Genomic DNA, 24,827 nt, shown 5'->3' with positions numbered 1-24,827 from the left:
TAGACATCATTTACTTCGATTTTCAAAAGGCTTTCGACAAGGTGCCACATGAAAGGCTGCTTAGGAAGCTGTGGAACCACGGGGTGGGAGGGGATGTGCACAGATGGATCAAGCACTGGTTGTCGGGTAGACTGCAGAGGGTCAGAGTAAAGGGACAATATTCTGACTGGCGGGGAGTCACGAGCGGTGTGCCACAGGGATCGGTGCTGGGGCCGTTACTCTTCAACATATTTATCAATGACCTGGAAAAGGAGGCAAAGTGCGAGGTTATAAAATTTGCAGACGATACCAAACTGTGCGGCAGAGTTAGATCCAGGGAGGAGTGTGAGGACCTGCAAAGGTACCTGGACAAGCTGGAAGACTGGGCAAACAAATGGCAAATGCGCTTTAACATGGAAAAATGCAAGGTCATGTATATAGGGAAAAAGAACCCGTTGTTCAACTACAAATTGGGGGGGGGGCATTGCTGGGAGACAGCAGTCTAGAGAGAGACTTGGGTGTGCTGGTGGATGCATCACTGAAGCCATCTGCGCAGTGCGCAGCAGCCTCGAAAAAAGCCAACAGGATGCTGGGCATCATAAAGAGGGGCATAACAACCAGGACGCGGGAAGTCATCATGCCATTGTATCGAGCGATGGTGCGTCCACATCTGGAATACTGCGTTCAATATTGGTCGCCGTACCTCAAGAAGGACATGGCGGTACTTGAGAGAGTCCAAAGGAGAGCAACGAAACTGGTAAGAGGGCTAGAACACTGCCCATACGCCGAGAGGTTGGATAGGCTGGGGCTCTTCTCTCTGGAAAAAAGGAGGCTCAGGGGAGATATGATAGAGACCTTCAGGATCATGAGGGGCATAGAGAGGGTGGATAGGGACAGATTCTTCAGGCTGAAGGGGACAACAGGTACGAGGGGGCATTCGGAGAAACTGAAGGGAGATAGGTTCAAAACAAATGCAAGGAAGTTTTTTTTCACCCAAAGGGTCGTGGACACCTGGAATGCGCTACCGGAGGAAGTGATCAGGCAGAGTACGGTACAGGGATTCAAACAGGGATTGGACGGATTCCTGAGGGATAAAGGGATCGTGGGATACTGAGAGAGGTGCTGGGATGTAACACAGGTATAGAAAGCTAACTAGGTAATAAGTATAGAAACCCAACCAGGTCGTGCATGTGCAAGACCGGAGGGTTAGGACTTCGATGGGAAGATAGGACTCAATGGGAAACCAAGGTGGCAAGGGGGCCCCTTCTGGTGATTCAGACAGGTCGTGACCTGTTTGGGCCGCCGCGGGAGCGGACTGCTGGGCAGGATGGACCTATGGTCTAACCTGGCGGAGGCACTGCTTATGTTCTTATGACACTATGGAAACTAAGAACCATCAGAAAGTACTTCGACACAACATCATTCCGCTTACTGGTGCAATCCTCCATTTTAAACCTACTCAATTATTGCAATATCATTTACCTGGGTTCTCTCAAGAAAACCATTCAAAGACTACGAATCATACAAAACTCAGCTGTGCGACTGATTTTCAGCATAAAAAAATGGGATCACATAACCCCCTACTACCAAAAACTCCACTGGTTGCCCCTGAAGGCAAGAGTATTGTTCAAATTTGCCTGCCTCTGTTTCAAATCCATTCTCGGTTTGGCCACTCCATACCTGGTCTCCCACTTTAAACTAGACTGCTCCACCAGGCTTACACGCAGAATACGTATGTTTAGCCACCCTACATTAAAAACCTGCCGATACAAAAGATTCCTTGACAGAACGGTTGCCTTCCAAGCAAGTCTGCAGAACAACTGGCTAAGCATCATCATCAAGCACTCCTCATCCTACCTCAACTTCAGAAAACTAGTTAAACCCAACCTGTTTAACCGATTTCTGACCAAGGATTCCTAAAGTCTTCACTGCTTACCCCACGCTGTATGACCAGCCCTTCTTATTGTAAACCGCCTCGACCTACTTCTTATTGTAAACCCACCCCTACAATGTAACCTTACTCTGTCCAAATATTCATGTACTCAAAGACTTCATCGTTTTTTTTTTCTCTGAATGTCCAGCTCTTCTTTATTGTAAACCGCCTCGAACTACTTTGGCTTTGGCGGTATATAAACAATAAATTATTATTATTATTAATTTTGGAAGATAATATAGAACCTTGATAGACTTTACAACCTATAGAATCAATCAGACGATAATCTTTCCCTGGAGGGGGGGGGACAACAGAGGGAGATTTTATTGTCTTGGCCTTTTTGATAGCAGACTCTAAGACCATTGAATGATGCAGGAGCTGCTGTAAGTCATGACCAGGTGCCTTTTGTACCTTGTACTTCAATTCTAAGCGTTTAGAAGCTGTAGATACTGATAAGAGTTTTTACCAATTAGAAAACTGTAAGTCCTGCAATATCTGGTGTCCTGCGATACCTGGTGGACAGGAGTGGCTGAAGAAAAAAACTGACAGGGCAGAGGGAGGGGCTCTAGGAGTAGGGTCCCCTTGCATGTGCCCAGTAAGCTCAAAGCTTACCATTAGCTAGGGGAGAGCACCGGCACTCAGGCTCAATCAGAGGACTTCACCTTCAAGTGTGTCTGCATATCCTCTGCTTGTCTCCGAAGAACACCTCTTACTGGTTTGCTTTCAGAAGGAAACATTGACGAGGGAGCTATACCCCACTGGTGAAGGAGGAGGAGCTGAAAGATGTGATTGACACCCTTCTGCAAGTGGTTCGCAAGCATGGATTGATCACCCAATGTACAGACTCCTATGTGTAACATAATTGTTCTTCTTGCAGAGCAGAAAAGACTTGAAATTTAGGGGAGTTCCCCATGCTCTCCTTGTGCTTTCTCCTTCTTAGTGGTCATCCATTGCTTTGGTATGAACTGAGGAGCTGAGGCACTGCTCAGTGACACAAGGAGGGAGAGTTGAAAAATATAGATGATGGCTTCTGCAAACCTCACAGGTGAAGGGAAAGTATCCACATATCAAGCCTACTATACCCTTATACTGGAAAGAAGATTATCGAGGTAAGAACCTAATCTTCCCTTACCTCTTGGGCAAAATTGCAAGCAGTTTCCTTGGCAGATATCTATTAGATGGCAACATGGTCTCTTCTCTTCATTCCTTTTCAAAGCATTATAGATTGTACATGGTGGCAAGGGAAGAAGTCTCTTTTAGGGCTTCTGTTATTAGAGTGGGGGTTTCTCATTCCACGCTCAACTTAAGAACTGCTTTTAAAAGTCCAAGTTCTGTTTTGGTCTGGTAAGAAGGTTAAGGCAGGAAAATTAGGTCTTATCAGCTAATTTTCTTTCCTTTAGTCCTATCAAACCAGTTGTGACTCCTGTTCTGATTTAGATTAAGAAGATTGTTGTCATTTATTTTTGCACAGTTGCTTTTCTCTGTTTAGATCTCATTTTCTTCATGTTAATAAAATTTTAGTTCTTTGATAAATTTACTTATTTAATAGATGAATAAAAAGGACACAAAGTTTGGAAATTACTCTACTGTTTAGTTATCGTAATACTGAGAGAGGATCTTGGAGCTGCACAGTGTCTGTTCTCCATTTCTATCTCCTGGTTAATGGACACAACATTCAGAAATTCCGGACTGGTCTAAGTTTCAAGTTTAATAAATATTTGATTAATCGCTTATCTTTTTTTACTAAGCAATGTACAATATAAATTGATAAAAACAAATTAAAAAAAGGAAAATCAAAACAATGACTAACATGAAAACAAAGGGGAGAAGGGAAGAACTACAATGAAAGCAAGAAAAGATGGGTAGGGGAAAAAACAAAAGAAATGGGGGAAACTTCTTTGAAGCCTTTTCATTGAGGAGCAGAGCTCAATGCTCGAAAGTATCTTTAAATAAGAAGCATTTTAAAGCTCCCTTGAATTTGTCCATGTTTTTTTCCTCTGATATGGAAAGCTAAAGAGCTACATATAAGTGGAGCAGTGACTGAGAAGATTGTAGTACGTCTAGTGCCGACCATCTAAAGTGATGGAACATGGAAAATATGTTGCGCAGCAGATCTAAGGACTCGAGTAGGAGCATGAGGGCTAAGCATTTTATCGATAAAGACCGATTACTCTTGTTTTATGTGTTTTAAAAGTAATTAGAGCAATTTTATAAGAGATTCTATGAGATCCTGGAAGCCAGTGTGCTTTCTTTAATACTTTTTTGAGTGTGTAATGATCTTAATAGCTGCATTCTGAATCAATTACAAGAACCTAATTTCTTTTTGCAGTATACCGTTATAAAGGGAATTGCAATAGTCGATTTTGGGAAATCTCTAATGAGTGGATAATATATTTAATGAAGAAGGTTCAAGAAAGTTAGCTAGGGACCTGATCATTCTGAGTTTAAAGAAAATTAGTACAGAATATCAATTTCTCCTACTAAAGCTGGATAAATCACCAAAAACAGAGCTATGGAACAGCAGCTTAAACATTCCCTCAGCTACGATCTGTGAATTTCCTACTTAAATGCAATTCTTCTACCAGTTTTATCCCTGAATATTTATTTGGAATATATTTATGATATATTGGAATAATAAATCAAACTGCCACAGTTTTTAAATTTCTACAAAGAAGGCATTTGAGTCTTAAACAAAGCTATGTTAGGACATTTTAAAGTATTTGAACGGTCCTGTGCTTTGGGTTTTTATGCCTTTTGAAAATATTTTATAGATTTAGTCAAACTTATTAAATGGTTTTACAATTTATTATATTAGCTTTCCTTTCTGCTCTTACAGATGGACTAGGAGTGACAACAGTCTGCATCAACCATACAGATACTCAGTCTTGGCTTTTCCATAGACTCTGTGCATTTGTCCCTTCCCACTAGCATTTGCCAGCACTATGACTACTGCAAAGCCACCAGTAACACAGACCTTAGAACTCAACGCCACATACAGCGTGAAAGGATCGGTGTGCGTACACAACGAGGATCTGCGAATGCGATTCTTCCGTGGCACGATGCTTCCACCCCTTTGGTACACAGGGATCTGAAAAAGGACACAGTAGTGGTTAGCACATAACTGAGGACATTGTCACAAACAGGCAGCAGCCAGGCTCCAGAATGTGTACTTACGCTGCTCAGTGTGACCGGCACATACATGGTCTGAGGAGCCATGTACTTCTGATGAGTTTGAACATCGTACCAAACCTGCAAGAACATAGGAAGACAAGTTTGTCAGCACAGGAAAAAAGATGCCAAGAAATACCCACCATAGAGAAGAAGGGAGGGAAGAATGGATGTTGTAGTTTGCAAGTAACAGCATCATGGATCAAAAGGCCCTGCACAATACCACAGGAGACTGAACATAGACTCACCTCCCCTTTCCCTGGCAGATAAACCTGTACACCATGAGCTCCCTGCTCACTCACTGGATGTGCCAACAATGCAGACCCTAAAAATGAAATCAATATTAGGGAAAGATCCTAAAGAAACATCTTATTCTGGTGTATGGCTATAATATTGCATCTTCCTTTATGAACCTTAGAACCCCCTCCCCCCAAAATCAGCACTGATCTTAAAATGTTCTCCTACAACCTCACACATACTGCCAAAACATGGTAGAGATACAATGGACTTCAAATAGTAGTACCAATGGAGGTCAGAAACCACAGGACAGAAAAAAATAGTAAGATCCACACACAATACTGGAAGACTTTGAAACCCCCCTGCATAAGTAAAGCAAAGGAATTTCAGGCTTAAAAGAGCTATGAACATGCAAGCCATACTTACCCACTAAGAACTGGTCATCAATGTTAAAGGTAAAGACATCATCAGGAAACTCTACCCACAGGGGTCTGAAAGACAGTGAGAATGCAGCATAGAGAGGAAACTATTAGAGGTTGGCCCTCAGTCTACTTGTCTTTTCCTGGTTCTCTGTCTCTGCTCTCCTTATCCCTATCCCCACATAGGAAGGCTGCCTCCTTCCAGGTGAATCTTCAGTGTTGGTTTTTGGAGGATGCTACAGTGACAATTCTCATCTTTTCTCCCTCCTCTTAGGCCTTCATGACCAAACTATAACAGAACTGATGGCTACAGTGAGCAGCGTTGCAGCCCGAACCTCAGGCTCACTACCACTTGTATGTACTTCTGTAGACATAAACCACACCCACTACTCTACTTCACACTGATTTCCTTCTGTGGCACATCTCATCTCCTCATTTGTGACTGTACTGTATCCCTTTCTGTTTTCCTCTTTCCTCCCCCTACCCCCACTCAGATCCCTTGTTAATCTACAATCTCCTCTCCCTTTTCTGTGGCACCCCATCTCTTCCCGTTTTTCATCTGTTCTCCTCTCCTCCCCGAGCCCACTTTTCCTCCTTTTCCTCTTTGATCTCTCCTTGAATGCCCATGCCCCTTCCCTCCCCTTTCTCATCTCGTGCCCATGTCCCTTGCCTCTCCCCATGCACCAGTATCAATAACCACTCCCTCCCTCCTCTTCCTGGTTCTCTCTCTTCATGGGTCCATGCTTTCTCCATCCTCTTGTCTCCTCTCCTCATTTATCCATGCCCTCTCACCTCATCACAGGCTCGCCTGTGTGGTAGCTCTGGTAGAACAGTGTATACCAGTAAGGAAGCAATGCATAACGCTGGCGAATGGCACTACGGATTAGCTGCTTAATCTCCTCTCCAAACAGCCAGGGTTCCCTGCGGGTGGTGTCCAGGTGTGCATGGGCACGAAAAAAGGGTTGGTATGCCCCCATCTGATACCAGCGCACCAGCAACTCCGTGCTCGGGTTTTTAAAAAATCCTCCAATATCAGCTGAAAAATGCAAGAGAGCGAGAACACAGAGGACTTCTGTGGATTAAACATAGATATGCTTCTCCAAAATAAGACTTTTTTGAAGGACACGTCTTAACTAGAGCAGTGACTTGGCTACACCATGCAGACTGAGATAAAAGTGTAGGAAGGGAAGAGAGCAACACATTTTGAAAAGGACTAGAAAGTCTCTCTTCAGCATCTCCATCAGACCAACTGCCATAGTACTGCACTTACCCCCACAGAAGGAGATTCCAACCAAGCTCAGGCTCAGACACATGGGAATTGAAATCTTTAAATGATCCCATTCAGCAGAATTATCCCCTGTCCAAACGGCACCTGCAAGAAAAAGGGAGTGTAAACCACTTTGCCACCCAATATCACTCCTCCATCCATACAGTATCCACAGGGAGAAGACAGAAAATGAAGTTGTTTGCCTCTAACTGGGAAGATGTCTCCATACATAGCAGGAGAATAAAGCCACTCTAGTTGGAAACATCTTCCAAAAAAGCCAAAATACCAGAGTTCTCTCCTAGTTTAAGGAAAAATTAGGTTCTTATCTGCTAATTTTCTTTCTTTTAGACTCTCCAGACCAGTATAGGCATAGATCTTACAGATGGGTAATATCATGACTACCATGTGGAGACTGAGACAAAACGTTGGAATAGTACATAATAGGCGACTCTCCCTATATCCTTCAGTCTGCCGAATAGCCAAGCAGAACCAAAAAACCAACTATAAACAAAACAGAAAAACAAGACTCCGAACAGGAGTAATAACTAATATACAGAAATGCTGTTGGAAAATGCAAAGGAGAGACACCTGCAGCAAAATATCCCCACAGCTCGCCAGCTGAGCCACAGCCGCTGTTTTTTGATCTCCCTGGCCCTAGAAAAATACTAGAAAAAATACTAGAACCCGCAGAAAAAAACAAAATCTGCATGCGCAACATCTGTAAGAACACCACATCCGCAAAAACAACAAGACAATAGACAGGGTGGGGTTCTATACCGATCTGGAGAGTCTAAAAGAAAGAAAATTAACAGATAAGAACATAATTTCTCCTTCTTTAGCAAACTCTCCAGACCGGTAAAGGCATAGATCTTACAGATAGGACGTACCAAAGCAGTACCCATCATGGGTGGGATAAATTTATAATCTATGCATAAATCTGATTAAGATCTAAGAAATTTGGTGATTTATAAAATTATGTTGTCTATTGTTCAAATGTGTCCTTGAACAAAAAACTTTTTAAGGAACACTTGAATTTTTCTAAAGAAGATTCATTACGAATATATATTGGTAAATTGTTCCAAAGCTGGGGTGTTATAACTGAGAAAATAGTAGATCTCCTGGTCCCTATTATTTTTAATGAAGGGATAGTCAATAGATGCTGTTATGTTGATCTTAGTGCCCTGGATGGAAGTAAAACCTGGATGTCTCAATCAGTCCTTCTTTTTCTGGAGCCATATGGTAACCCTACCCACACTGATAACTGTGCCCCTTAATGTAGGCACATTAAGGCTGACTTACGCTAGCATTCGGCAAGTACTTGCTGTTGTTGAATAGGCTCACAGTCTGCATAAACTGGATGCCTAAATTGGAGAGCTCAGTTATAAATTTGCCCATTTACCCCCCTAATGGGTACCCAATTTCATGCCGACACCAGAACACGCTCACTGAACACCGCTTCCTGACGCGCTTGAACGTCCACACAGTAGTGTCTGACAAAGGAATGCAAGGAAGACCAAACCGCAGCCTTACAAATATCCACTGGAGACACCAGCGAAGACTCAGCCCAAGAAGCTGCCTGACCCCGAGTGGAATGAGTTTTGAGAAATTCCGGAACAGGCTTCTTCTGAAGATGGTATGAGGAAGCAATAGTTTCCTTGATCCAGCGCACAGCCTTGGAGGCGCCATCCCCCTTACGAGGACTTGCTGGAAGGAGAAAATGATGATGATCTGATTTCCTATTCTCTTGGCTCCTCTGCACATAAGAGTGAAGAACCTGACCAACATCCAACTTGCGCAACTGTTTCTACTCTGAAGATTCCTTCCAACTACCCATCACCGGGAAGACTACTGCCTGAATGACATTTAAAGGAGAAACTACCTTTGGCAGAAAGGAACAAGCCGCAACACAACCCGCTCCCTAGGAAAGGGAGACCTACAAGAGAAAGCCTGCAGCTCAGAAACACGTCTAGCAGAAGTAAAAGCCACCAAGAAGACCGCTTTAAGGGTAAGGTCTTTCAACAAGCAGGCACCCAAAGGCTCGAAAGGTGGGCGCACCAGCACAGACAAAACCAGATTAAGATCCCAAGATGGAACAGATGGTTGCACAGGAGGCTTGAGCAATTTGGCCACCCCGCAAGAAGCGAACAACATCAGGAATGGCAGTCAGATGCTGACCTCGGTAACAACCCACTAAAGGCTGACAAGGCTGCAAGCTGAACCCGAAGACAAGACCAAGCCAGGCCCCTGTCCAGGCCATCCTGCAAAAACTCTAAGATGTTAGGAAGGGAAGCGCAAAGAGAGACCACTCCATGCACAGCACATCACTCCTCAAATATACGTCAAATCTCCACATAAGCCCAAGAAGTTGAAAGTCTCCGGGACCCCAAAAAGGTTGAGATCACTTTATCTGAATACCCCTTCTTATCTAGGCGTTCCCTTTCAAAAGCCAAGCCGTAAGACAAAAGGGACCCGAATCGAACATTGGAATGGGGACCTGAATCAGAAGGTCGGTCGAGAGAGGCAGAGAAAGCGGATCCACCACCAGATGCCTCACCAGATCCACGTACCACAGACGCCTGGGCCAATCCGGGGCCACCAGAATCACGAGGCCTGGATGTCGAACAATGCGGAGAAGAACTCTGCCCACTAATGGCCACGGAGGTAACACATATAACAGATCCTCCGTTGGCCATGGTTGAACCAGAGCATCCAGCCCCTTGGCCTGACCGTCTCTGCGACGACTAAAGAAGCGAGGTGATTTGGCATTGACACTCGTGGCCATCAGGTCCATGAGGGGCTGACCCCAAGCTTGCACTATCAACTGAAAGGCCACATGGCTTAGACACCACTCTCCGGAATCTAACACGTGACGACTGAGGAAGTATGCTTGAACATTCTCTACTCCTGCTATGTGAGAGGCTGAGATATCCAGAAGATGACACTTGGCCCAGACCATGAGCAGAGCCAACTCCTGTGCCACCAGAGTGTTCTTGGTGCCCCCCTGATGATTGCCATAGGCCATCGCTGTGGCATTGTCCGAAAGAACTCAGACTGAGTTGCCCGTCAAGAAGGAGCAGAAGGCTAACAGCGCTAGACGGATGGGCTCTGGTCTCCATAACATTGATTGACCAGGACGCCTCCTCCATGGACCAGGTGCCCTGAGCTGAGTGACCTAGACACTAAAGCTTCCCAACCGAGGAGACTGGCATTCATGAGAAGCACCATCCACTGGGGCAGAGCCAGACTCACCCCTGGACTAGATGGGAGGTCTGGAGCCAAGCCCCCAAGAGGAACAGGGTGATCCATACTGAGCCTCTGGGGCAACCACCTCCAAAGCAGAGCATTCTGAAGAGGAAGCATGTGGGTCCAAGCCCACCTCACTATGTCTAGGGAAGCTACCATCTACCCCAAGACTTGGAGGAAATCCTGCGCCCGAGGATACTGGAACGCCATAAGCAGGTGAATCTGAGATTGTAATTTGCTTACCCAGGCCTCTGGGAGGAAGACCTTCTCCAATGAGGTATCAAACAGAACCTCAAGGTACTCCAGGCACTGAGAAGGTTCCAATCGACTCTTGGAAAGGTTGACAACTCAGCCCAGCGACTGCAGGAACTCCACCACCTGAGCCATGACCTGGGTGCCCTCCTGGAACGACTTTGCTTGAATCAACCAGTTGTCCAGGTAGGGAAGCACTAGAATGCCCTCTTTGTGCAACGCCGCTGCGACGACCACCATAATCTTGGGGAATGTTCGCGAAGCCGTGGCCAGACCAAAATGAAGCGCACAGAACTGAAAGTGCTGACCCAAGATTGCAAAGCAAAGGAAGCGCTGATGAGAGGCTCAGAATGTAGCATGCAAGTAGGCCTCTGTCAGATAGAGAGAGGTCAGATACTCTCCCGGTTGAACCGCAAGGATCATAGACCGCAGTGTCTCCATGCGAAAAGATGGAACCCTGAGAGCTTAACCATCCTGAATCACCACCAGGACTCACTGATTGGGCATGATCTCTGCCCACTTTGGAGAAAACTCGCGCAGCCGGGCACCTACCGGAACCAGAGGGGGCGCCGGCAAGGAGTCACTGGGCAGGATGGGCCGGTGGAGGGATTCCCAGCCCCCTGGGCTTCCCAGCTGTCAGTGGCCGATTCGCGAGGCACTTGAGTTGGGGTTCACTGGCCGCTGGCTCCCACTGCCAACGAGGATCCCCCACTGCACCGGCCTGTGCAACGCTTGCACAGGCCGGCCACGAGTGTCTTGCGTCTGGAGCACAATGAGAACTTTTTCCCTTGTAAAGTGCTCATTGTTTCATATGCTAGCTAACTAAAAGAAAAGTGCCAGTTAGTGAAAAAATACAGTAATTTACAGCAAATTTATTTTTTTTTTCCATTATTTTTTATTTTCAAATTTTGCATAAAGTGTACAAAATATTAAAATACAATTTATAAATACATAGTATCACTTTTATATCTAATACATTATATATCTAAATTTGATTTTCCCCCTCACCCTCCCCCCACCCTTTTATTACTTTAATATAATATTTTTAATATTCAAATTTTACAGAAAGTGTACATGTTAGAATACAATTGATGAATATTCAAATAACATTTTTATTTCTAATACATTATGTTCTAAATAAATTTTATCCCCTCTCCCTCCCCCCACCCTTCTATTACTTTTCATTCATATATTACATATTGTTTAATATTTTTATAACATATTATGTAGAAATTATTTTCCTTACCCCCCCTATATGTGTGTCATAAAACAAGATTCTTAAAAGAAGAAAAGAAGAAGAAAAATCCTACTATTTATTCATTACAGTATTTTGTCAATGGCCCCCATATTTTTATAAATTTAGTATATGTCCCCTTTTGTATTGCTATTGTTCTTTCCATTTTAAATATATGACATATTGTATTCCACCAAAATGTATAATTTAGGTTGTTATAGTTCTTCCAGTTGTTAGTTATATGTTGAATGGCAACCCCTGTCATAATTAATAAAAGTTTGTTATTTTCTGGTGAAATTTGAATTTTTTTTCTCATCATCATTCCAAATAATATTGTATCATATGATATTGCAATATGATTTTCCATCAATTTATTAATTTGTGGCCAAATTGAATTCCAAAAAGTTTTAATATAGGGACAATGATATAATAAATGATCTAATGTCCCTGGTTCTAGATTACAGTGCCAGCATTTATTGGACTTAGAACTGTCTAATTTTTGCAAACGTGTAGGGGTCCAAAAAGCTCTATGTAATAAAAAGAACCAAGTTTGTCTCATAGATGCTGACACTGTACATCCCATTCTCCAAGACCAAATTAGTGGCCATTGAGATGCATTAATCTGATGCCCAATCTCAATGCTCCAAATTTCTCTTAGACCATTTTTTGGTTTTTTATTCAAGTATCCAGATATTAATTTATACCACAATGCGGCTTGATGTCCTAGGAAGTCTGCTTGAAAACATAAGAACTTTAAACTATATTGATTATTTAATGTTTTCCATTCAGGGAACCCAACCTGAATGGCCTGCTTCAATTGCAACCATTTAAAACTTTGTGTTTTATTAAGACCAAATCTATGTTGCAATTGTGAAAAATCCAGCAGTTTACCTTCTGAAATAACATCGTCTAAAGATCTAATGCCTGCAATTAACCAGTTCTTCCAAAGGATTTGAACTCCGCCAATTTTGATCTTGGAGTTTATCCATATAGATTGATTAGTTGATTTGTTTATTGGGATAGGTGTTAATTTATCAATAAACCTCAATGTTTTCCAAGTATCCATTAATATTTTATTTTCTCTGTATCTTCTAGGTATGTTAATACTTGGTAAATGTACTAAATTTAGGGGAAACATAAGGCGCCATTCTAAATATAACCAATCCGGTGCATTATCCATAAGTTCTGGGAGGATCCAATACATACCCTGACGTAGAACATAGGCTTGATGGTACCTATAGAAATTTGGAAAATTTACCCCTCCCTCCTTAATTGATTTTTGCAAAGTTACTAAAGCTATTCTAGGTGTTTTACCAAGCCAAAGAAATTTTGTTAAAATGCTATTGAGCTTTTTATAAAAAGACCCCTGAAAATAAATAGGTATCATACTCATTTGGTAGCAAACTACAGGTAATATCATCATTTTAATAGTTTGAACTCTTCCCCACCAAGAAATATGTAATGGGTTCCATTGCTCACATAACTCCGTAACTTTTTTTAATACAAATTTTTCATTCTCTTTTACAGTATCTTCAATTGTATTTTTAACTTGAATGCCAAGATATTTAAATCCTTCTTCTTTCCATATGAATGGAAAAGTATCAAATAATCCTTTTACACAATGAACATTCAAGGGTATAATTTCAGATTTATTCCAATTAATTTTATATCCTGAAAATTTACCAAACTTATCAATTAATTCCAATAAAGAAGATAAGGTTGACTCTGGATTTCTCAAATAAAGCAAAATATCATCAGCATAAGCCGAAATTTTATATTCCATATCTGAATATGGAATACCTTGTATCTCCCTCTTTTGTTGTATTGCTAACAATAAGGGTTCCAATACAACATCAAATAACAAAGGAGATAGAGGACAACCTTGTCTAACTCCCCTCCGCAATTGAAAACCATCAGATATCTTATTATTAATGTTTAGTCTTGCAATCGGGAAGCTATACAATGTTTTTACCATTTGTATAAATCCAGAACCTATACCAAACCATTCTAAAGCCTGATACATAAAATTCCATTCTACTCTATCAAATGCTTTTTCAGCATCTAATGAAACTGTAAAAGCCGGTTCATCCATTTTTTTTGATAAGTTTAACATGTGAAACAATAATCTAGAGTTATTTGAAGAATGTCTTTTAGCAACGAAACCCGTTTGATGCATATCTATAATATGTGGGAGAGCTTTGGCTAATCTCAAAGCCAAAATTTTCGCCAAAAGTTTATTATCAACATTTATCAAAGATATAGGCCTGTAGTTTGAAACCAAAGTAGGATCTTTATTTGGCTTAGGTAAAACAATTATTATTGATTCAGCCATAGTACCTTTAATATTACCTTTTTTAAGTTGTGTCTGATATAAATTTAGTAAATATGGGGAAAGGATATTTTGAAATGTTTTATAAAATTCTATTGTATAACCATCACCACCTGGAGCGGATCCAACTCTAAGAGATCTCAATGCTGTTTCTAATTCTTTTAATGATATAGGTTCATCTAAACTCCGTTTTATATGATCAGGAACCTTAGGTCCATTAATTAAATCTAAAAAATTTTTTCCATCTTTTTGTCTCTCCAAATAAGGCTCGGTAGAATACAGGTCCTTATAAAATTTTAAAAATTGTTTTAATATTATATTTGTTTGATTTGTTATTATACCATTATCATCCTTTATTCCATTAATATTAGTTTTTCTTTTTTTTGCTTTAAGATAATTTGCCAATAGTCTCCCCGCCTTATTAGAATTTCCATAATACATTGCTTGCTTGGAAAACAAATCTCTTCTTATCATTTTTGAAGTTAATTCATTATATTTACCTTTTGCTTTCAAAAGAGCTTGCAAAATTTCATTTTCCCATTTACTTACCAATTTAGCTTCTAATATTTTTATTTCTTTTTCTAATTCTATATATTGTATTTTAATCTGTTTCCTAATAAAAGTTGAATATGATATAATATTTCCCCTCATAGTTGCTTTAAATGCATCCCATACATTCTCTATAGATGTATCTTCCACTAAATTTAGTTGAAAAAATTCATTAATTTGTATTTTAAAATTTTCCAAAAATTTGTCATCCACAAGCAATGCATTATCAAATCTCCAAAGAGGTCTACCATTTTCTAATTGATCTAATTGTAATTCTATCCATACTCCCGCATGATCTGAAATAATAATAGGATCTATGGAAGCTTTAATCACCTGTTGTACTTTATTTGTTGTAACAAAAATATAATCTATTCTTGAAAATGATTTATGAACCTGTGAACAAAATGAAAATTCCTGATCATTAAAATGAAGAATACGCCATATATCTTTCAAATCACATGTTTGAACCAAATTATCTAAACCTAAAGATTTTATATTTTTACCAGGTTTTTTATCCAATAATGGATCCATTACAGCATTAAAATCTCCAGCCACCACTAGATTAGAAGCAGCCAGTGGTAACAACATATTTTGTAATTTTTTTAAAAATTCTGATTGATTCGAATTAGGGGCATATATATTAAACAACGTCAGGGCATCATTTCCCATACCTATATCAATATGTATCCATCTTCCATGTGGATCTGAATTTTTTACCTTAATCTTGGCCGTACATTTTTTATTTATAAGGATAGCTACCCCTGCTTTTTTACCCTCTGCTGGAGCAAAAAAACATTCCTTTACCCACCCACCCGATAATTTCTGTGATTCCTTTATACTAAGATGGGTCTCCTGCAGACAGTAAATATCCGCATTTTGCTTTTTTAAAAATGTTAATACTTTTTTCCTTTTGATTACGTGATTCAGGCCATTGACGTTAATAGAATATATCTTAAAAGACATTATACATTTTAATACTTCTCATTATAGTCTTCCTCTCCTCTTCCTTCATATTTAGAATCCAAAATATATTTTTCACGACACACATATTTACCCCTAAAATATCTAATCCCTTGTTTTTTTTTTCCCTTAATCATAGTAAATTCTTTCCTTTTCCCTCCCTTTCCCACCCAATACAATGGCTGCTTAAGGATACACATTGGAACTGTAACCCTAATATTCTCCTCCCCTCTAGGCATTCAATCAGATTCTCCTTCTATCTATTTATTTTAACCTTTAATTTCTTTAGTCATATTTTCTTAATATTTCATTAATGTATCTTTATCCATTTAACAGTTTTTAATTTATATTTCCTTAGTATTATTATTTACATCATAAATTTTTATCTTAAACATATATTTAGTTTATTATTGATGTTTTTCTTATATTTTGCTTTTTCTTTCTTATAAATTTTTTTTTTTTTTTTTTTTTTTCAAATATTTCAATATTTCATACTTTTATAGTTATTTCATAAAGTCATCAAAACCCATCTTAAAATTTTTTGTTAAAATATCATAGGATCTGGTTTAGAAAGAAAAGCTTTTAGTTTTTCTGGATCCTCGAAATATAAGGATTTATCTCCAGATGATACTCTCATTTTCGCCGGATAATATAGACCATATTTAAAATCTTTTTCTTTTAGTTGAGGTCTCATGTCTAATAGTCTCTTTCTTTTATTTGCTGTGTTTTTGGCAAAGTCCGGCAAGAACCATATTCTAGATCCTTTATAGTTTAGATTTTTATCTTTCTTTGCTGAATTTAATATTTCTAATGCTTGTTGGTATCTAAGCATTTTGAAAATTATTGGTCTTGGCCTGCTTTTATTTTCTGTATTTTTAACTGGAATCCTATGCGCTCTTTCTATTTCTAGTGGTTGTTTCAAGTTCAGTTGTAGTATTTTTGGAATTAAATTTTCTAGAAAAAGGATAGTATTTTTTCCCTCTAAATTTTCTTGTATTCCAAAAAGTTTAATGTTTTTCCTTCTTCCTCTATTCTCATAGTCTTCCAGTTGATCTTTCAATTTATTTAATTCCAGACTATCATTTTTACATCTGTTTGTTTCGCTTTCTATGACCTCCATTTTGGATTCTAATTCAGTTGTTCTTTTGTTATTACTTTCCATTTGTCTATGAATGTTTAATATTTCTTCTTTCATTTCAGACATATTGGTTACTGTTTCCTTAAGCATTTGTTTGATTTGTCTTAGTTCTTCCATAACTTCTGCTTTACTCAATATGTCAGGTTCTTCAATAGGAAGTAGGATCTTGCTTGGTGTTATTTGATCTTGTTTTTGTCTTTTTGCTGATGTGCCAACCTCATTTTTGTTTTGCCTGGTACTTGCCATGTTGTTGTTTCTTTTTTCGTGGATTTTATTTATTCAGTTTTGTTAGGAATCTTAAAATATCTTTCAGTCACAGTTTTTTGTAATATGTCTTTGATTTTTTTTTTTTTTTTTACACCAGTGTTGCGTTGTTCTATCACTAAGCAGATTTCAAATCAGACACTCTGTCCAAATATAATATTCAACAAAAGAGAAATCCTTTTCTTCTTCTTCTCAAGCCTCTCTCTCTCAGAATTTCATTCTGATTTCAAGCAGGAGAAATTTTCTCAACAGTAATTTCTTGTTAGTTATCTGCTTTATTGTCTCAATGAGAAAGGAAAAAGAAACCTCCTTTTAATGTGTTTCAGCTCTTTAGAAGTCTCAGTGTTCAGGCACTATGTTATTCAGCACAGAAGAAAAAAATTTTTTTTCTTTCTCAGGCTTTACTTTGACATCAGGCAGGAGAGGGCTATATCAAACTGTCATATTTTTATCTTTTGACAGGCAGCCCTCTATCCCAATCAGTCTGAATTGTAGTCTTTTTTATTTATTAATTAAATGGAGTATTCAATGTTCTACCTTTTTAAAAGTATTTCAAGAAATTGCTTCAAGCAGAGGATAATTTGATCTTTCTCAGGATTCCAACTCAATACTGGCTGAAAGAGAGCTGCTTCAAACTGTCTCAGCTTTAGATTGTTAAACTGACAACTGTCATATAATGAGATCTATTTTTTTCAATACTTCAAGTATTTAGTTGATCTCTCAGGGCTCCGACTGTCTGTGAAGGGTAATTTCAAACCGCCACAGTTCAGGAATTCAACCGACAACAGGCTTCACACTAGAATCAGTCTTTCTCTTACTTCCCTGCCCTTTTTGGTCAGTTTAAGTTTTTAATATTTCTTCTCTAAACCGTGCCGATCCAACTTTCTCTGTTTTAAAATAGTCTGTTCTCACAAAAAAGAAACCGGCAAAAGGACAATATTGATCTCTCTCTTCACCACCCGTAGGGCTCTGAGTCAGCGCCGGCAGGAGAAATCAAACCGCCACACAGATTGACTGACAGCAGCCTCACAACCAGATCAGTTCTCTTCTTTTTAACTTTTAGTCAGCTTTCATCGCCTCAGCGGACCCTCTCCCCAATCTTCCACTGTCTTAGCAAAGAGAAAATCTTCCGATTCCTTGCCCCCAGAGTCTCTGTTCAGCGCGGGCGGGAGAGGTCTGCTTCAAACCGCCACAGCTCATTCCCTTTTCAGCTTTTCTCGTTGTAAGTCTCTCCTTCCCAACACCTACAAATTTTACATTCGTTGGTCAGTTCAAGTTTCTATCCACAGGGTGTCAGGGCCACTCTCTGCTTGCCGTCTCAGCACAGACAAAAGCCGGCGAAATTACCTTCTCTCAGCTTTTCTTCGATGTCAGCATCTTGATGTAGGCACTCTGATTATTTAGCTGTTATTCACTCAATCTTCAACTTTAATCTTAAGAGGTAATATCATCATCAATAATAATTATTTTTTGATGCAATCTTCAAGAAGGGAATATTATTTTTTATCTTCAGTTGCCTAAATGAAGAGGAGCTTAGCGATTACACGTCCATTCGTGTTCGCGTTAAGCCACGCCCCCCTTTCGCGTTAAGCCACGCCCCCCTGATTTTACAGCAAATTTAAAGGGAAAGCAACCCTTTAGACCGGCACTGCCTCAGGATTTTTTTTTCCACAGAACAGACTCCACTGGCTCTCAAAGCAGTATGCCTTACCTGAATTGGAGACAAGGCTTACTGCTGAGGCATCTCTACAAAAATGTTGGGGAGGTAGAGGAAAGGGGGGCAGGGACCCAGCACGAAATCTGCCTGGTGTGACACCCCTCCGAGGCCAGACAGACCCCCAAACAGGGCCAACCCAAGCTCAGTCTGGCACAAAAACAGGGATTAGGAGCTCTAAACAAATTCCAACAGCCTTAACCAAGGGAGAGGGGTACAACTCACTCACACCTGATGGAGACTGAGAGAAGACTGAAAGATATAGGGAGAATCGCCTATTATGTACTATTCCAAAGTTTTGCCTCAGTCTCCACCTGCTGGTCATGATGAGATATTACCCATCTGTAAGATCTATGCCTATACCGGTCAGGAGAGTTTGCTAAAGAAATTCAAATTTTATTGTTTTAGGCATGTGCAGGCACTCCTGCAAGCAGGGCCCCTTGAAATGGCAAAAGCATCATAAGCACACCTGCGTGTGTCTGGATGGGTGGAATAGATGTTCTTCAGAGCAGCAAAAAGATCTATGTAAGTCTGATCCCTGTTGGCAAATAGCTGGGATGGCTAGGTTGGAGGATAGCTGAATTGAAGAACCAACCCCTCCCCCCCAAAAAAAAACCAAAACAAAAGAATGAGAAAACCACTGCGTAGCAAAACCAAAAGCACACACAAAAGTAGAGGTAGACTAAGAACTTTTATGCACTCTTATTAGCAAAGCACTGACATAAAAAGACCCAACATGGGGTTGTGTTTCAGTAGATATCTGCGTGCTTCAGGGGTCACCAATACTGTCAGCTGTATTATGCCAAAAAATGTCAGAGAGCAGAGCCTTCATCTGATAATATCCGCAGTGTGCTAGAGAGAAAGGCAGGAAAAACAAACTGCCTCTGGGGGTCCAGCTTACACCTGAGACAGCTGGCGAGCCAGCTGCTTTCTTCTGGTACACAGGTGGCTTGTACGTGGACTGGAATGGTCAAGGCAAAGTGTGGAGAGCTTTGTGCCTAGTTGATGGGACCCCGTGCCACCCTGTTTGTCATAGAACCTGAAGACCAAGGAGACCTGACTATGTTGGTTTTTATGAGCAGGTCCTTGTGCTGAAGTCAGAAAGCGAATGCACAGAGAGCAAGCCAGATTGCTCTGAGGGCCAGATGATCAATGTGGAAGGCCTGGCTCTATGCAAAGACCAAATGTCTTGGGTCTTTAACCCAAGGAGATGAGCTCCTTAACCTGAAGAGAGGATGCACCACTCATTAGGGTGAGCTAAGGGGTTGGCGTGGTAAACATGTATCCAGAGGACAGATTAAAATGTTGACACCACTACTGGAGGGTCTGCTTCATGTCTGGCAGTAGAGAGATTCTGGCGGTTAGCAGTTGGGTGCTCTGATGTCAAGTTTTCTTTAGGTGCCACTGGAGAAATCACACGCAGAGTCTGGTGTGAGAGATGACAGACAATTGCCATTTGCTCCACATAGATGGTGAGAGCTCAGCTTGCACCCCCTGGGACTAGCGGTGTGCACAGAGACATAATGTGGTTCCCATCCCCAGCCATCTTCAATCTTTTCTGTCCCCCACCCCATTCTCATTGTGTTGGCAGAGTCCCCCCATCAATCCCCCTAGTTTTCTTTCCTATCCGCATAATCAACCTGAATTTAAAATTCAAACAAAATATACAATGGGTCATATAACTTGTTAAAATTTAGCATAAAACAATAGGCATTACCTTTGTTACTATGTTTTTGGGTTTTTTTAGCTAAGGGTTGATATTTCAAGTTTCTGAGTTGAAGTGTGCATGGGGACATAATCAATAGTATTTTTGTATATATTTGTGAATCATTTGTTGCACAATTGTAGTTGAAAAACTTAATAAATAATTTTTTTTAAAAAATAGTATTAATGGCTGTTTTGTCACCAACAGCACAGATACCTATAGATTTCCTCAGGTTTCCCATCTTCATGCACACCTCTACTTGAGACACAAAACAGAGAGGACCCACTAGTCTGCAGTGATGGAAGACGAACCAAAGGAGAGGGATACGACATCATAAGGGTTAAAGTAGTTTGTTGGAGACAGTGGTAAAGGTAGTGGGTTGTTTTGTTTGTATAATTGTGGTTTCTGTGTGCAGGTCTGGTGAGACTGGTACTGAGGAGCCACCTGGGAATAGGGCTGAAACCATCTGTAGGGACAGAACAGCTGGAAGAATTGCTCCTTGTAAAGGATCATAAGAACACAAAAATTGCCATACTGGGACAGATCAAAGGTCTATCAAGCTCAGGATCCAGTTTCCAACAGTGGCCAACCCAGGTCCCAAATACCTAGCTAGTTCTAAAGTAATAAAACAGATTTTATGCTGCTTATTCTAGGAATAAGCAGTGGATTTCCCCAAGCCATCTCAATAGCCTATGGACTTCTCTTTTAGGATATTATCCAAACATTTTTTTAACCTTCTAAGCTAACTGATTTTACCACATTCTCCAGCAACGAGTTCTTTGGAATTGAGAGGGTTGTTCCTGTGGCTGGGAATAAAGTTTATGAATTATGGAACAATCGTCTTTGACTTGCAAAATGGCATCTTTGACTCTGTCCTCAAACAGGCTGTCACCTAAGAAAGAGGCATCTGCCAGTCAATCCTGGAGATCTTATTGGAGGACTGATGCCCTGAACCAGCCCACATGAGGGGCACCGATAGCTACTGCTGCTGTCCATGAGCTGAATCACAGGCTTCTTAGGAGGAGGGAATGAGGTGATAGGTGGAGCCCTGGAGACTGATAAGGAGGATGGCTATCTCTGGGGGAAAGAAGGAATGGAAGGTGGTAATGCAGAATCTGTATAGAGCAGTGTTCTTCAACCTTTTTACACCCGTGGACCGGCAGAATAAAAATAATTATTTTGTGGACCGGCAAACTACTAGGACTAAAATTTAAAAATCCCGTTTCCGCCCCATCTCCGCGAGCTCGGTCCCCACAAATCATCTGATCCCATCCACACAAGCCTCAGTTATGATTTTATAATGAATGTATTTTATTAAAGTATAAAAAGAAACAATATTCTGTAGAACTGTCATTTTATAAATACAAATAATTCAGAGCAAGGATCAACAAAACCCCTGTCTCCCCTCCCCTTCACATATATCCCCTCTACTATCAAGAAAACTGAACAAGCCAAATTATTACAGAATGCTACACAGAAATATCATGCTAACAGAATACTGAAGTAACACATGACAGGAATAGTTTTAGGGGAGTGCAACTAGGGCAACTGCCCCCTGGTCAGAGAGCGCCCTAAGCCAGCTGAAAGCTAAAGAAGCACTGCCTGGGTTTTGCAGTCCCCAGTTATGTCTAACACCAGCTCTAGTAGGATATATATTTCAAATCTGATATATTCTAATCACAAAATAGAAATAAAATTATTTTTTTCTACCTTTTGTCGTCTCTGGTTTCTGCTTTCAATCTTTTTTTCACTCTCTTCCTTCCAGCATATGCCCTCTCTGTCTCTTCAATCCAGCATCTGCCCCTTCCATCCACTATCTGTCCTCTCCCCCTTCCATATGGTATCTGTCTTCTTTCTATGTCCCTCTCCCCTTTCCATCCAGCTTGTGCCCCTCTCTCCTATTTACATGATTCATTCCAGCTTCACTGCTCTCTTCATTTTTATCTCTCTAACACCAGATCTATCATCGTTGTCCCTCTGCTTATTTTTCTGCTGACCCCTTCCTATCATCAATCTCTCTACTTTCTCATGCCTGTGTCTCCCCTTCCCCTCCTCTAATCTCTCTGCCAGCTGTTTCCTTCCTTTTTTCATTCTCCCTTCCCTCCTCCTCCTGTCCAGCAGTAACTCTCTTCCCTTCCTCCCCTCCCAGCAGCATCTCTCCGTCTCCCTCTCCAGTAGCAGCTGTCCCTATTTTTCCTTGCCCAGCAGCTTCCCAGATTCCTTTCCCTCCTCCCCTCCCAGAAGCATCTCTCCTTCTCCCTCTCCAGTAGCAGCTGTCCCTTTTTTTATCTTGCCCAGCAGCTTCCCAGATTCCTTTCCCTCCTCCCCTCCCAGAAGCATCTCTCCTTCTTCTCCCTATCCAGTAGCAGCTGTCCCTTTTTTTCCTTGCCCAGCAGCTTCCCAGATTCCTTTCCCTCCTCCCCTCCCAGAAGCATCTCTCCTTCTTCTTCTCCCTGTCCAGTAGCAGCTGTCCCTTTTTTTATCTTGCCCAGCAGCTTCCCAGATTCCTTTCCCTCCTCCCCTCCCAGAAGCATCTCTCCTTCTTCTTCTCCCTGTCCAGTAGCAGCTGTCCCTTTTTTTATCTTGCCCAGCAGCTTCCCAGATTCCTTTCCCTCCTCCCCTCCCAGAAGCATCTCTCCTTCTCCTTCTCCCTCTCCAGTAGCAGCTGTCCTTTTTTTTCCTGGCCCAGCAGCTTCCCAGATTCCTTTCCCTCCTCCCCTCCCAGAAGCATCTCTCCTTCTTCTCCCTATCCAGTAGCAGCTGTCCCTTTTTTTTTCCTGGCCCAGCAGCTTCCCAGATTCCTTTCCCTCCTCCCCTCCCAGAAGCATCTCTCCTTCTCCTTCTCCCTCTCCAGTAGCAGCTGTCCTTTTTTTTCCTGGCCCAGCAGCTTCCCAGATTCCTTTCCCTCCTCCCCTCCCAGAAGCATCTCTCCTTCTCCCTTTCCAGTAGCAGCTGTCCCTTTTTCCCCTGCCCAGCAGCTTCCCAGACTGATAGTGGTTTTCTCCCCTCCCAGCAGCTCTTCTTACTTCCCAGCGCAGCGATTCACGAAGGCAGCCTCGGGTCCTTTGTTGTGTCGCGCCGCCTCTGAGGAAAGAGGAAGTTGCATCATCAGAGGCAGCCGCGACTCAGCAAAAGCCCCGAGGCTGCCTTCGTGAATCGCTGCGCTGGGAAGTAAAGGAGAGCTGCAGAGAGGGGAGAAAGTCACTATCGGAGGCTCCCCAAGATTTCTCCGGCACAGCGCACGCTTCAGATGATGATCTTGCCGGCCCTGCGCGGACCGGCAGGAAGTTGAAATGAGTCAATCTTGCCGGTCCTGCGCGGACCGGCAAAAATTTCCTGCGGACCGATATCGGTCCGCGGACCGGCGGTTGAAGAACTGTGGTATAGAGGATAGTTGTAAGGCAGCAGGGAAACAAGGACATACGTGGCCCTCCTGGTGTTCTTGCTGCTGGGGTAGAGAAGACAAAGCATCCTCTTTCTTAACTCTCTAATCTTCTAGGTCAGTGTCTGAGTAGTAGGACAAGGCAAAACACATACCTTCCTCTGTGAAGGCAAGAATGCTGAGGGAGCCGGGGGAGGGCACAGTAGGAGGAAGAATGGGAGCAGAAAGAGGCGCTGGATGCGGCAGAGCAAGGGGTGTTGGCTGCATTTTCTGCTGGAATAGACTGGATGAATCAGAGATTAATCTTTGCAGCATCCACAGGAAAAGGGACTCAAGGTCTGATTGCAATGGCTACACTAGCTGCAGGGAGGAGACAAAAGTCAGTTGAGGTATGTCTGGGTCTGCCAGAGAGGAAGGGAGAGCAGCTGTTGCCAGAGTTCTAGCTTTTGTGCTAATGATCATTTTTGATCCCAGGAATGAAGAGGAATACTGAAAGCCTCTGCTACTTTTCTCCAGTGGCATAGACACAGGGTGCTTGGGCCCCTCACTTTGGTCTCAGGCCCCCTCCAAACCTGCAGCACCCAGTGAAACAGCTGGCAGAGATGCCAAAGCCCCTCCAGTCAAAGAAGTTTTGGTGCCCAAGCTGCAGCCTCCCTCTTTGTGTTGCTGCTATAATGTGGAAGTCAGCAGAATGCCTCCAGCCACTGATGCTGGGACTTCTCCTGGCACATGCTCAGTTCATATGGGAGGAAGGAATGAATTGGTCCCCCATAATCAGAGGGCTGGCTACATCTCTGTTCTGCTCCCCCAGTTTAGCTTGATTATCTCTGCTCTGCTGTTCTGGAGAACCTGTTGGCTACTATGGAGGATGCAGTCTTGTGGATAGAAGAGTGCTTCTCCAGCTTGGGTTTGGAGGGTTGGGGAGGGAGGGTTCTTGAACCAGCCAGCTTTCCAGGCCCTGGTGCAGAAGGCTACAGTATAGAGCAACAGTCAGTGTCAGCAATCTGTACTGAGGTGGGTCAGGCCGATTTCTCAGGGCCCAACACTGAGCAAC

At 41.8% G+C, this 24,827-nt stretch overlaps 1 protein-coding gene across 2 annotated transcripts in view; it reads right to left on the bottom strand.

Moving 5' to 3' along the window:
* The window catches only part of GANAB (glucosidase II alpha subunit), a 196,719-nt gene that overhangs the window by 55,841 nt on the left and 116,051 nt on the right, over positions 1-24,827 (bottom strand). For both annotated transcript variants that reach the window (XM_033953779.1, XM_033953780.1), the window contains 6 exons: positions 7,007-7,108; positions 6,529-6,772; positions 5,744-5,808; positions 5,329-5,405; positions 5,087-5,161; positions 4,887-5,000 (listed from right to left, as the gene is read on the bottom strand). In XM_033953779.1, coding sequence (XP_033809670.1) covers positions 4,887-5,000; positions 5,087-5,161; positions 5,329-5,405; positions 5,744-5,808; positions 6,529-6,772; positions 7,007-7,108 — 677 coding nt within the window. The remainder of the gene's footprint in view (positions 1-4,886; positions 5,001-5,086; positions 5,162-5,328; positions 5,406-5,743; positions 5,809-6,528; positions 6,773-7,006; positions 7,109-24,827) is intronic.

The sequence above is a fragment of the Geotrypetes seraphini genome, chromosome 8 (genome assembly GCF_902459505.1).
Source record: "Geotrypetes seraphini chromosome 8, aGeoSer1.1, whole genome shotgun sequence".
Classification (NCBI taxonomy): domain Eukaryota; kingdom Metazoa; phylum Chordata; class Amphibia; order Gymnophiona; family Dermophiidae; genus Geotrypetes; species Geotrypetes seraphini.
The sequence above is the reverse complement of the archived record's forward strand: the minus strand, read 5'-3'. Positions and strand labels throughout refer to the sequence as shown.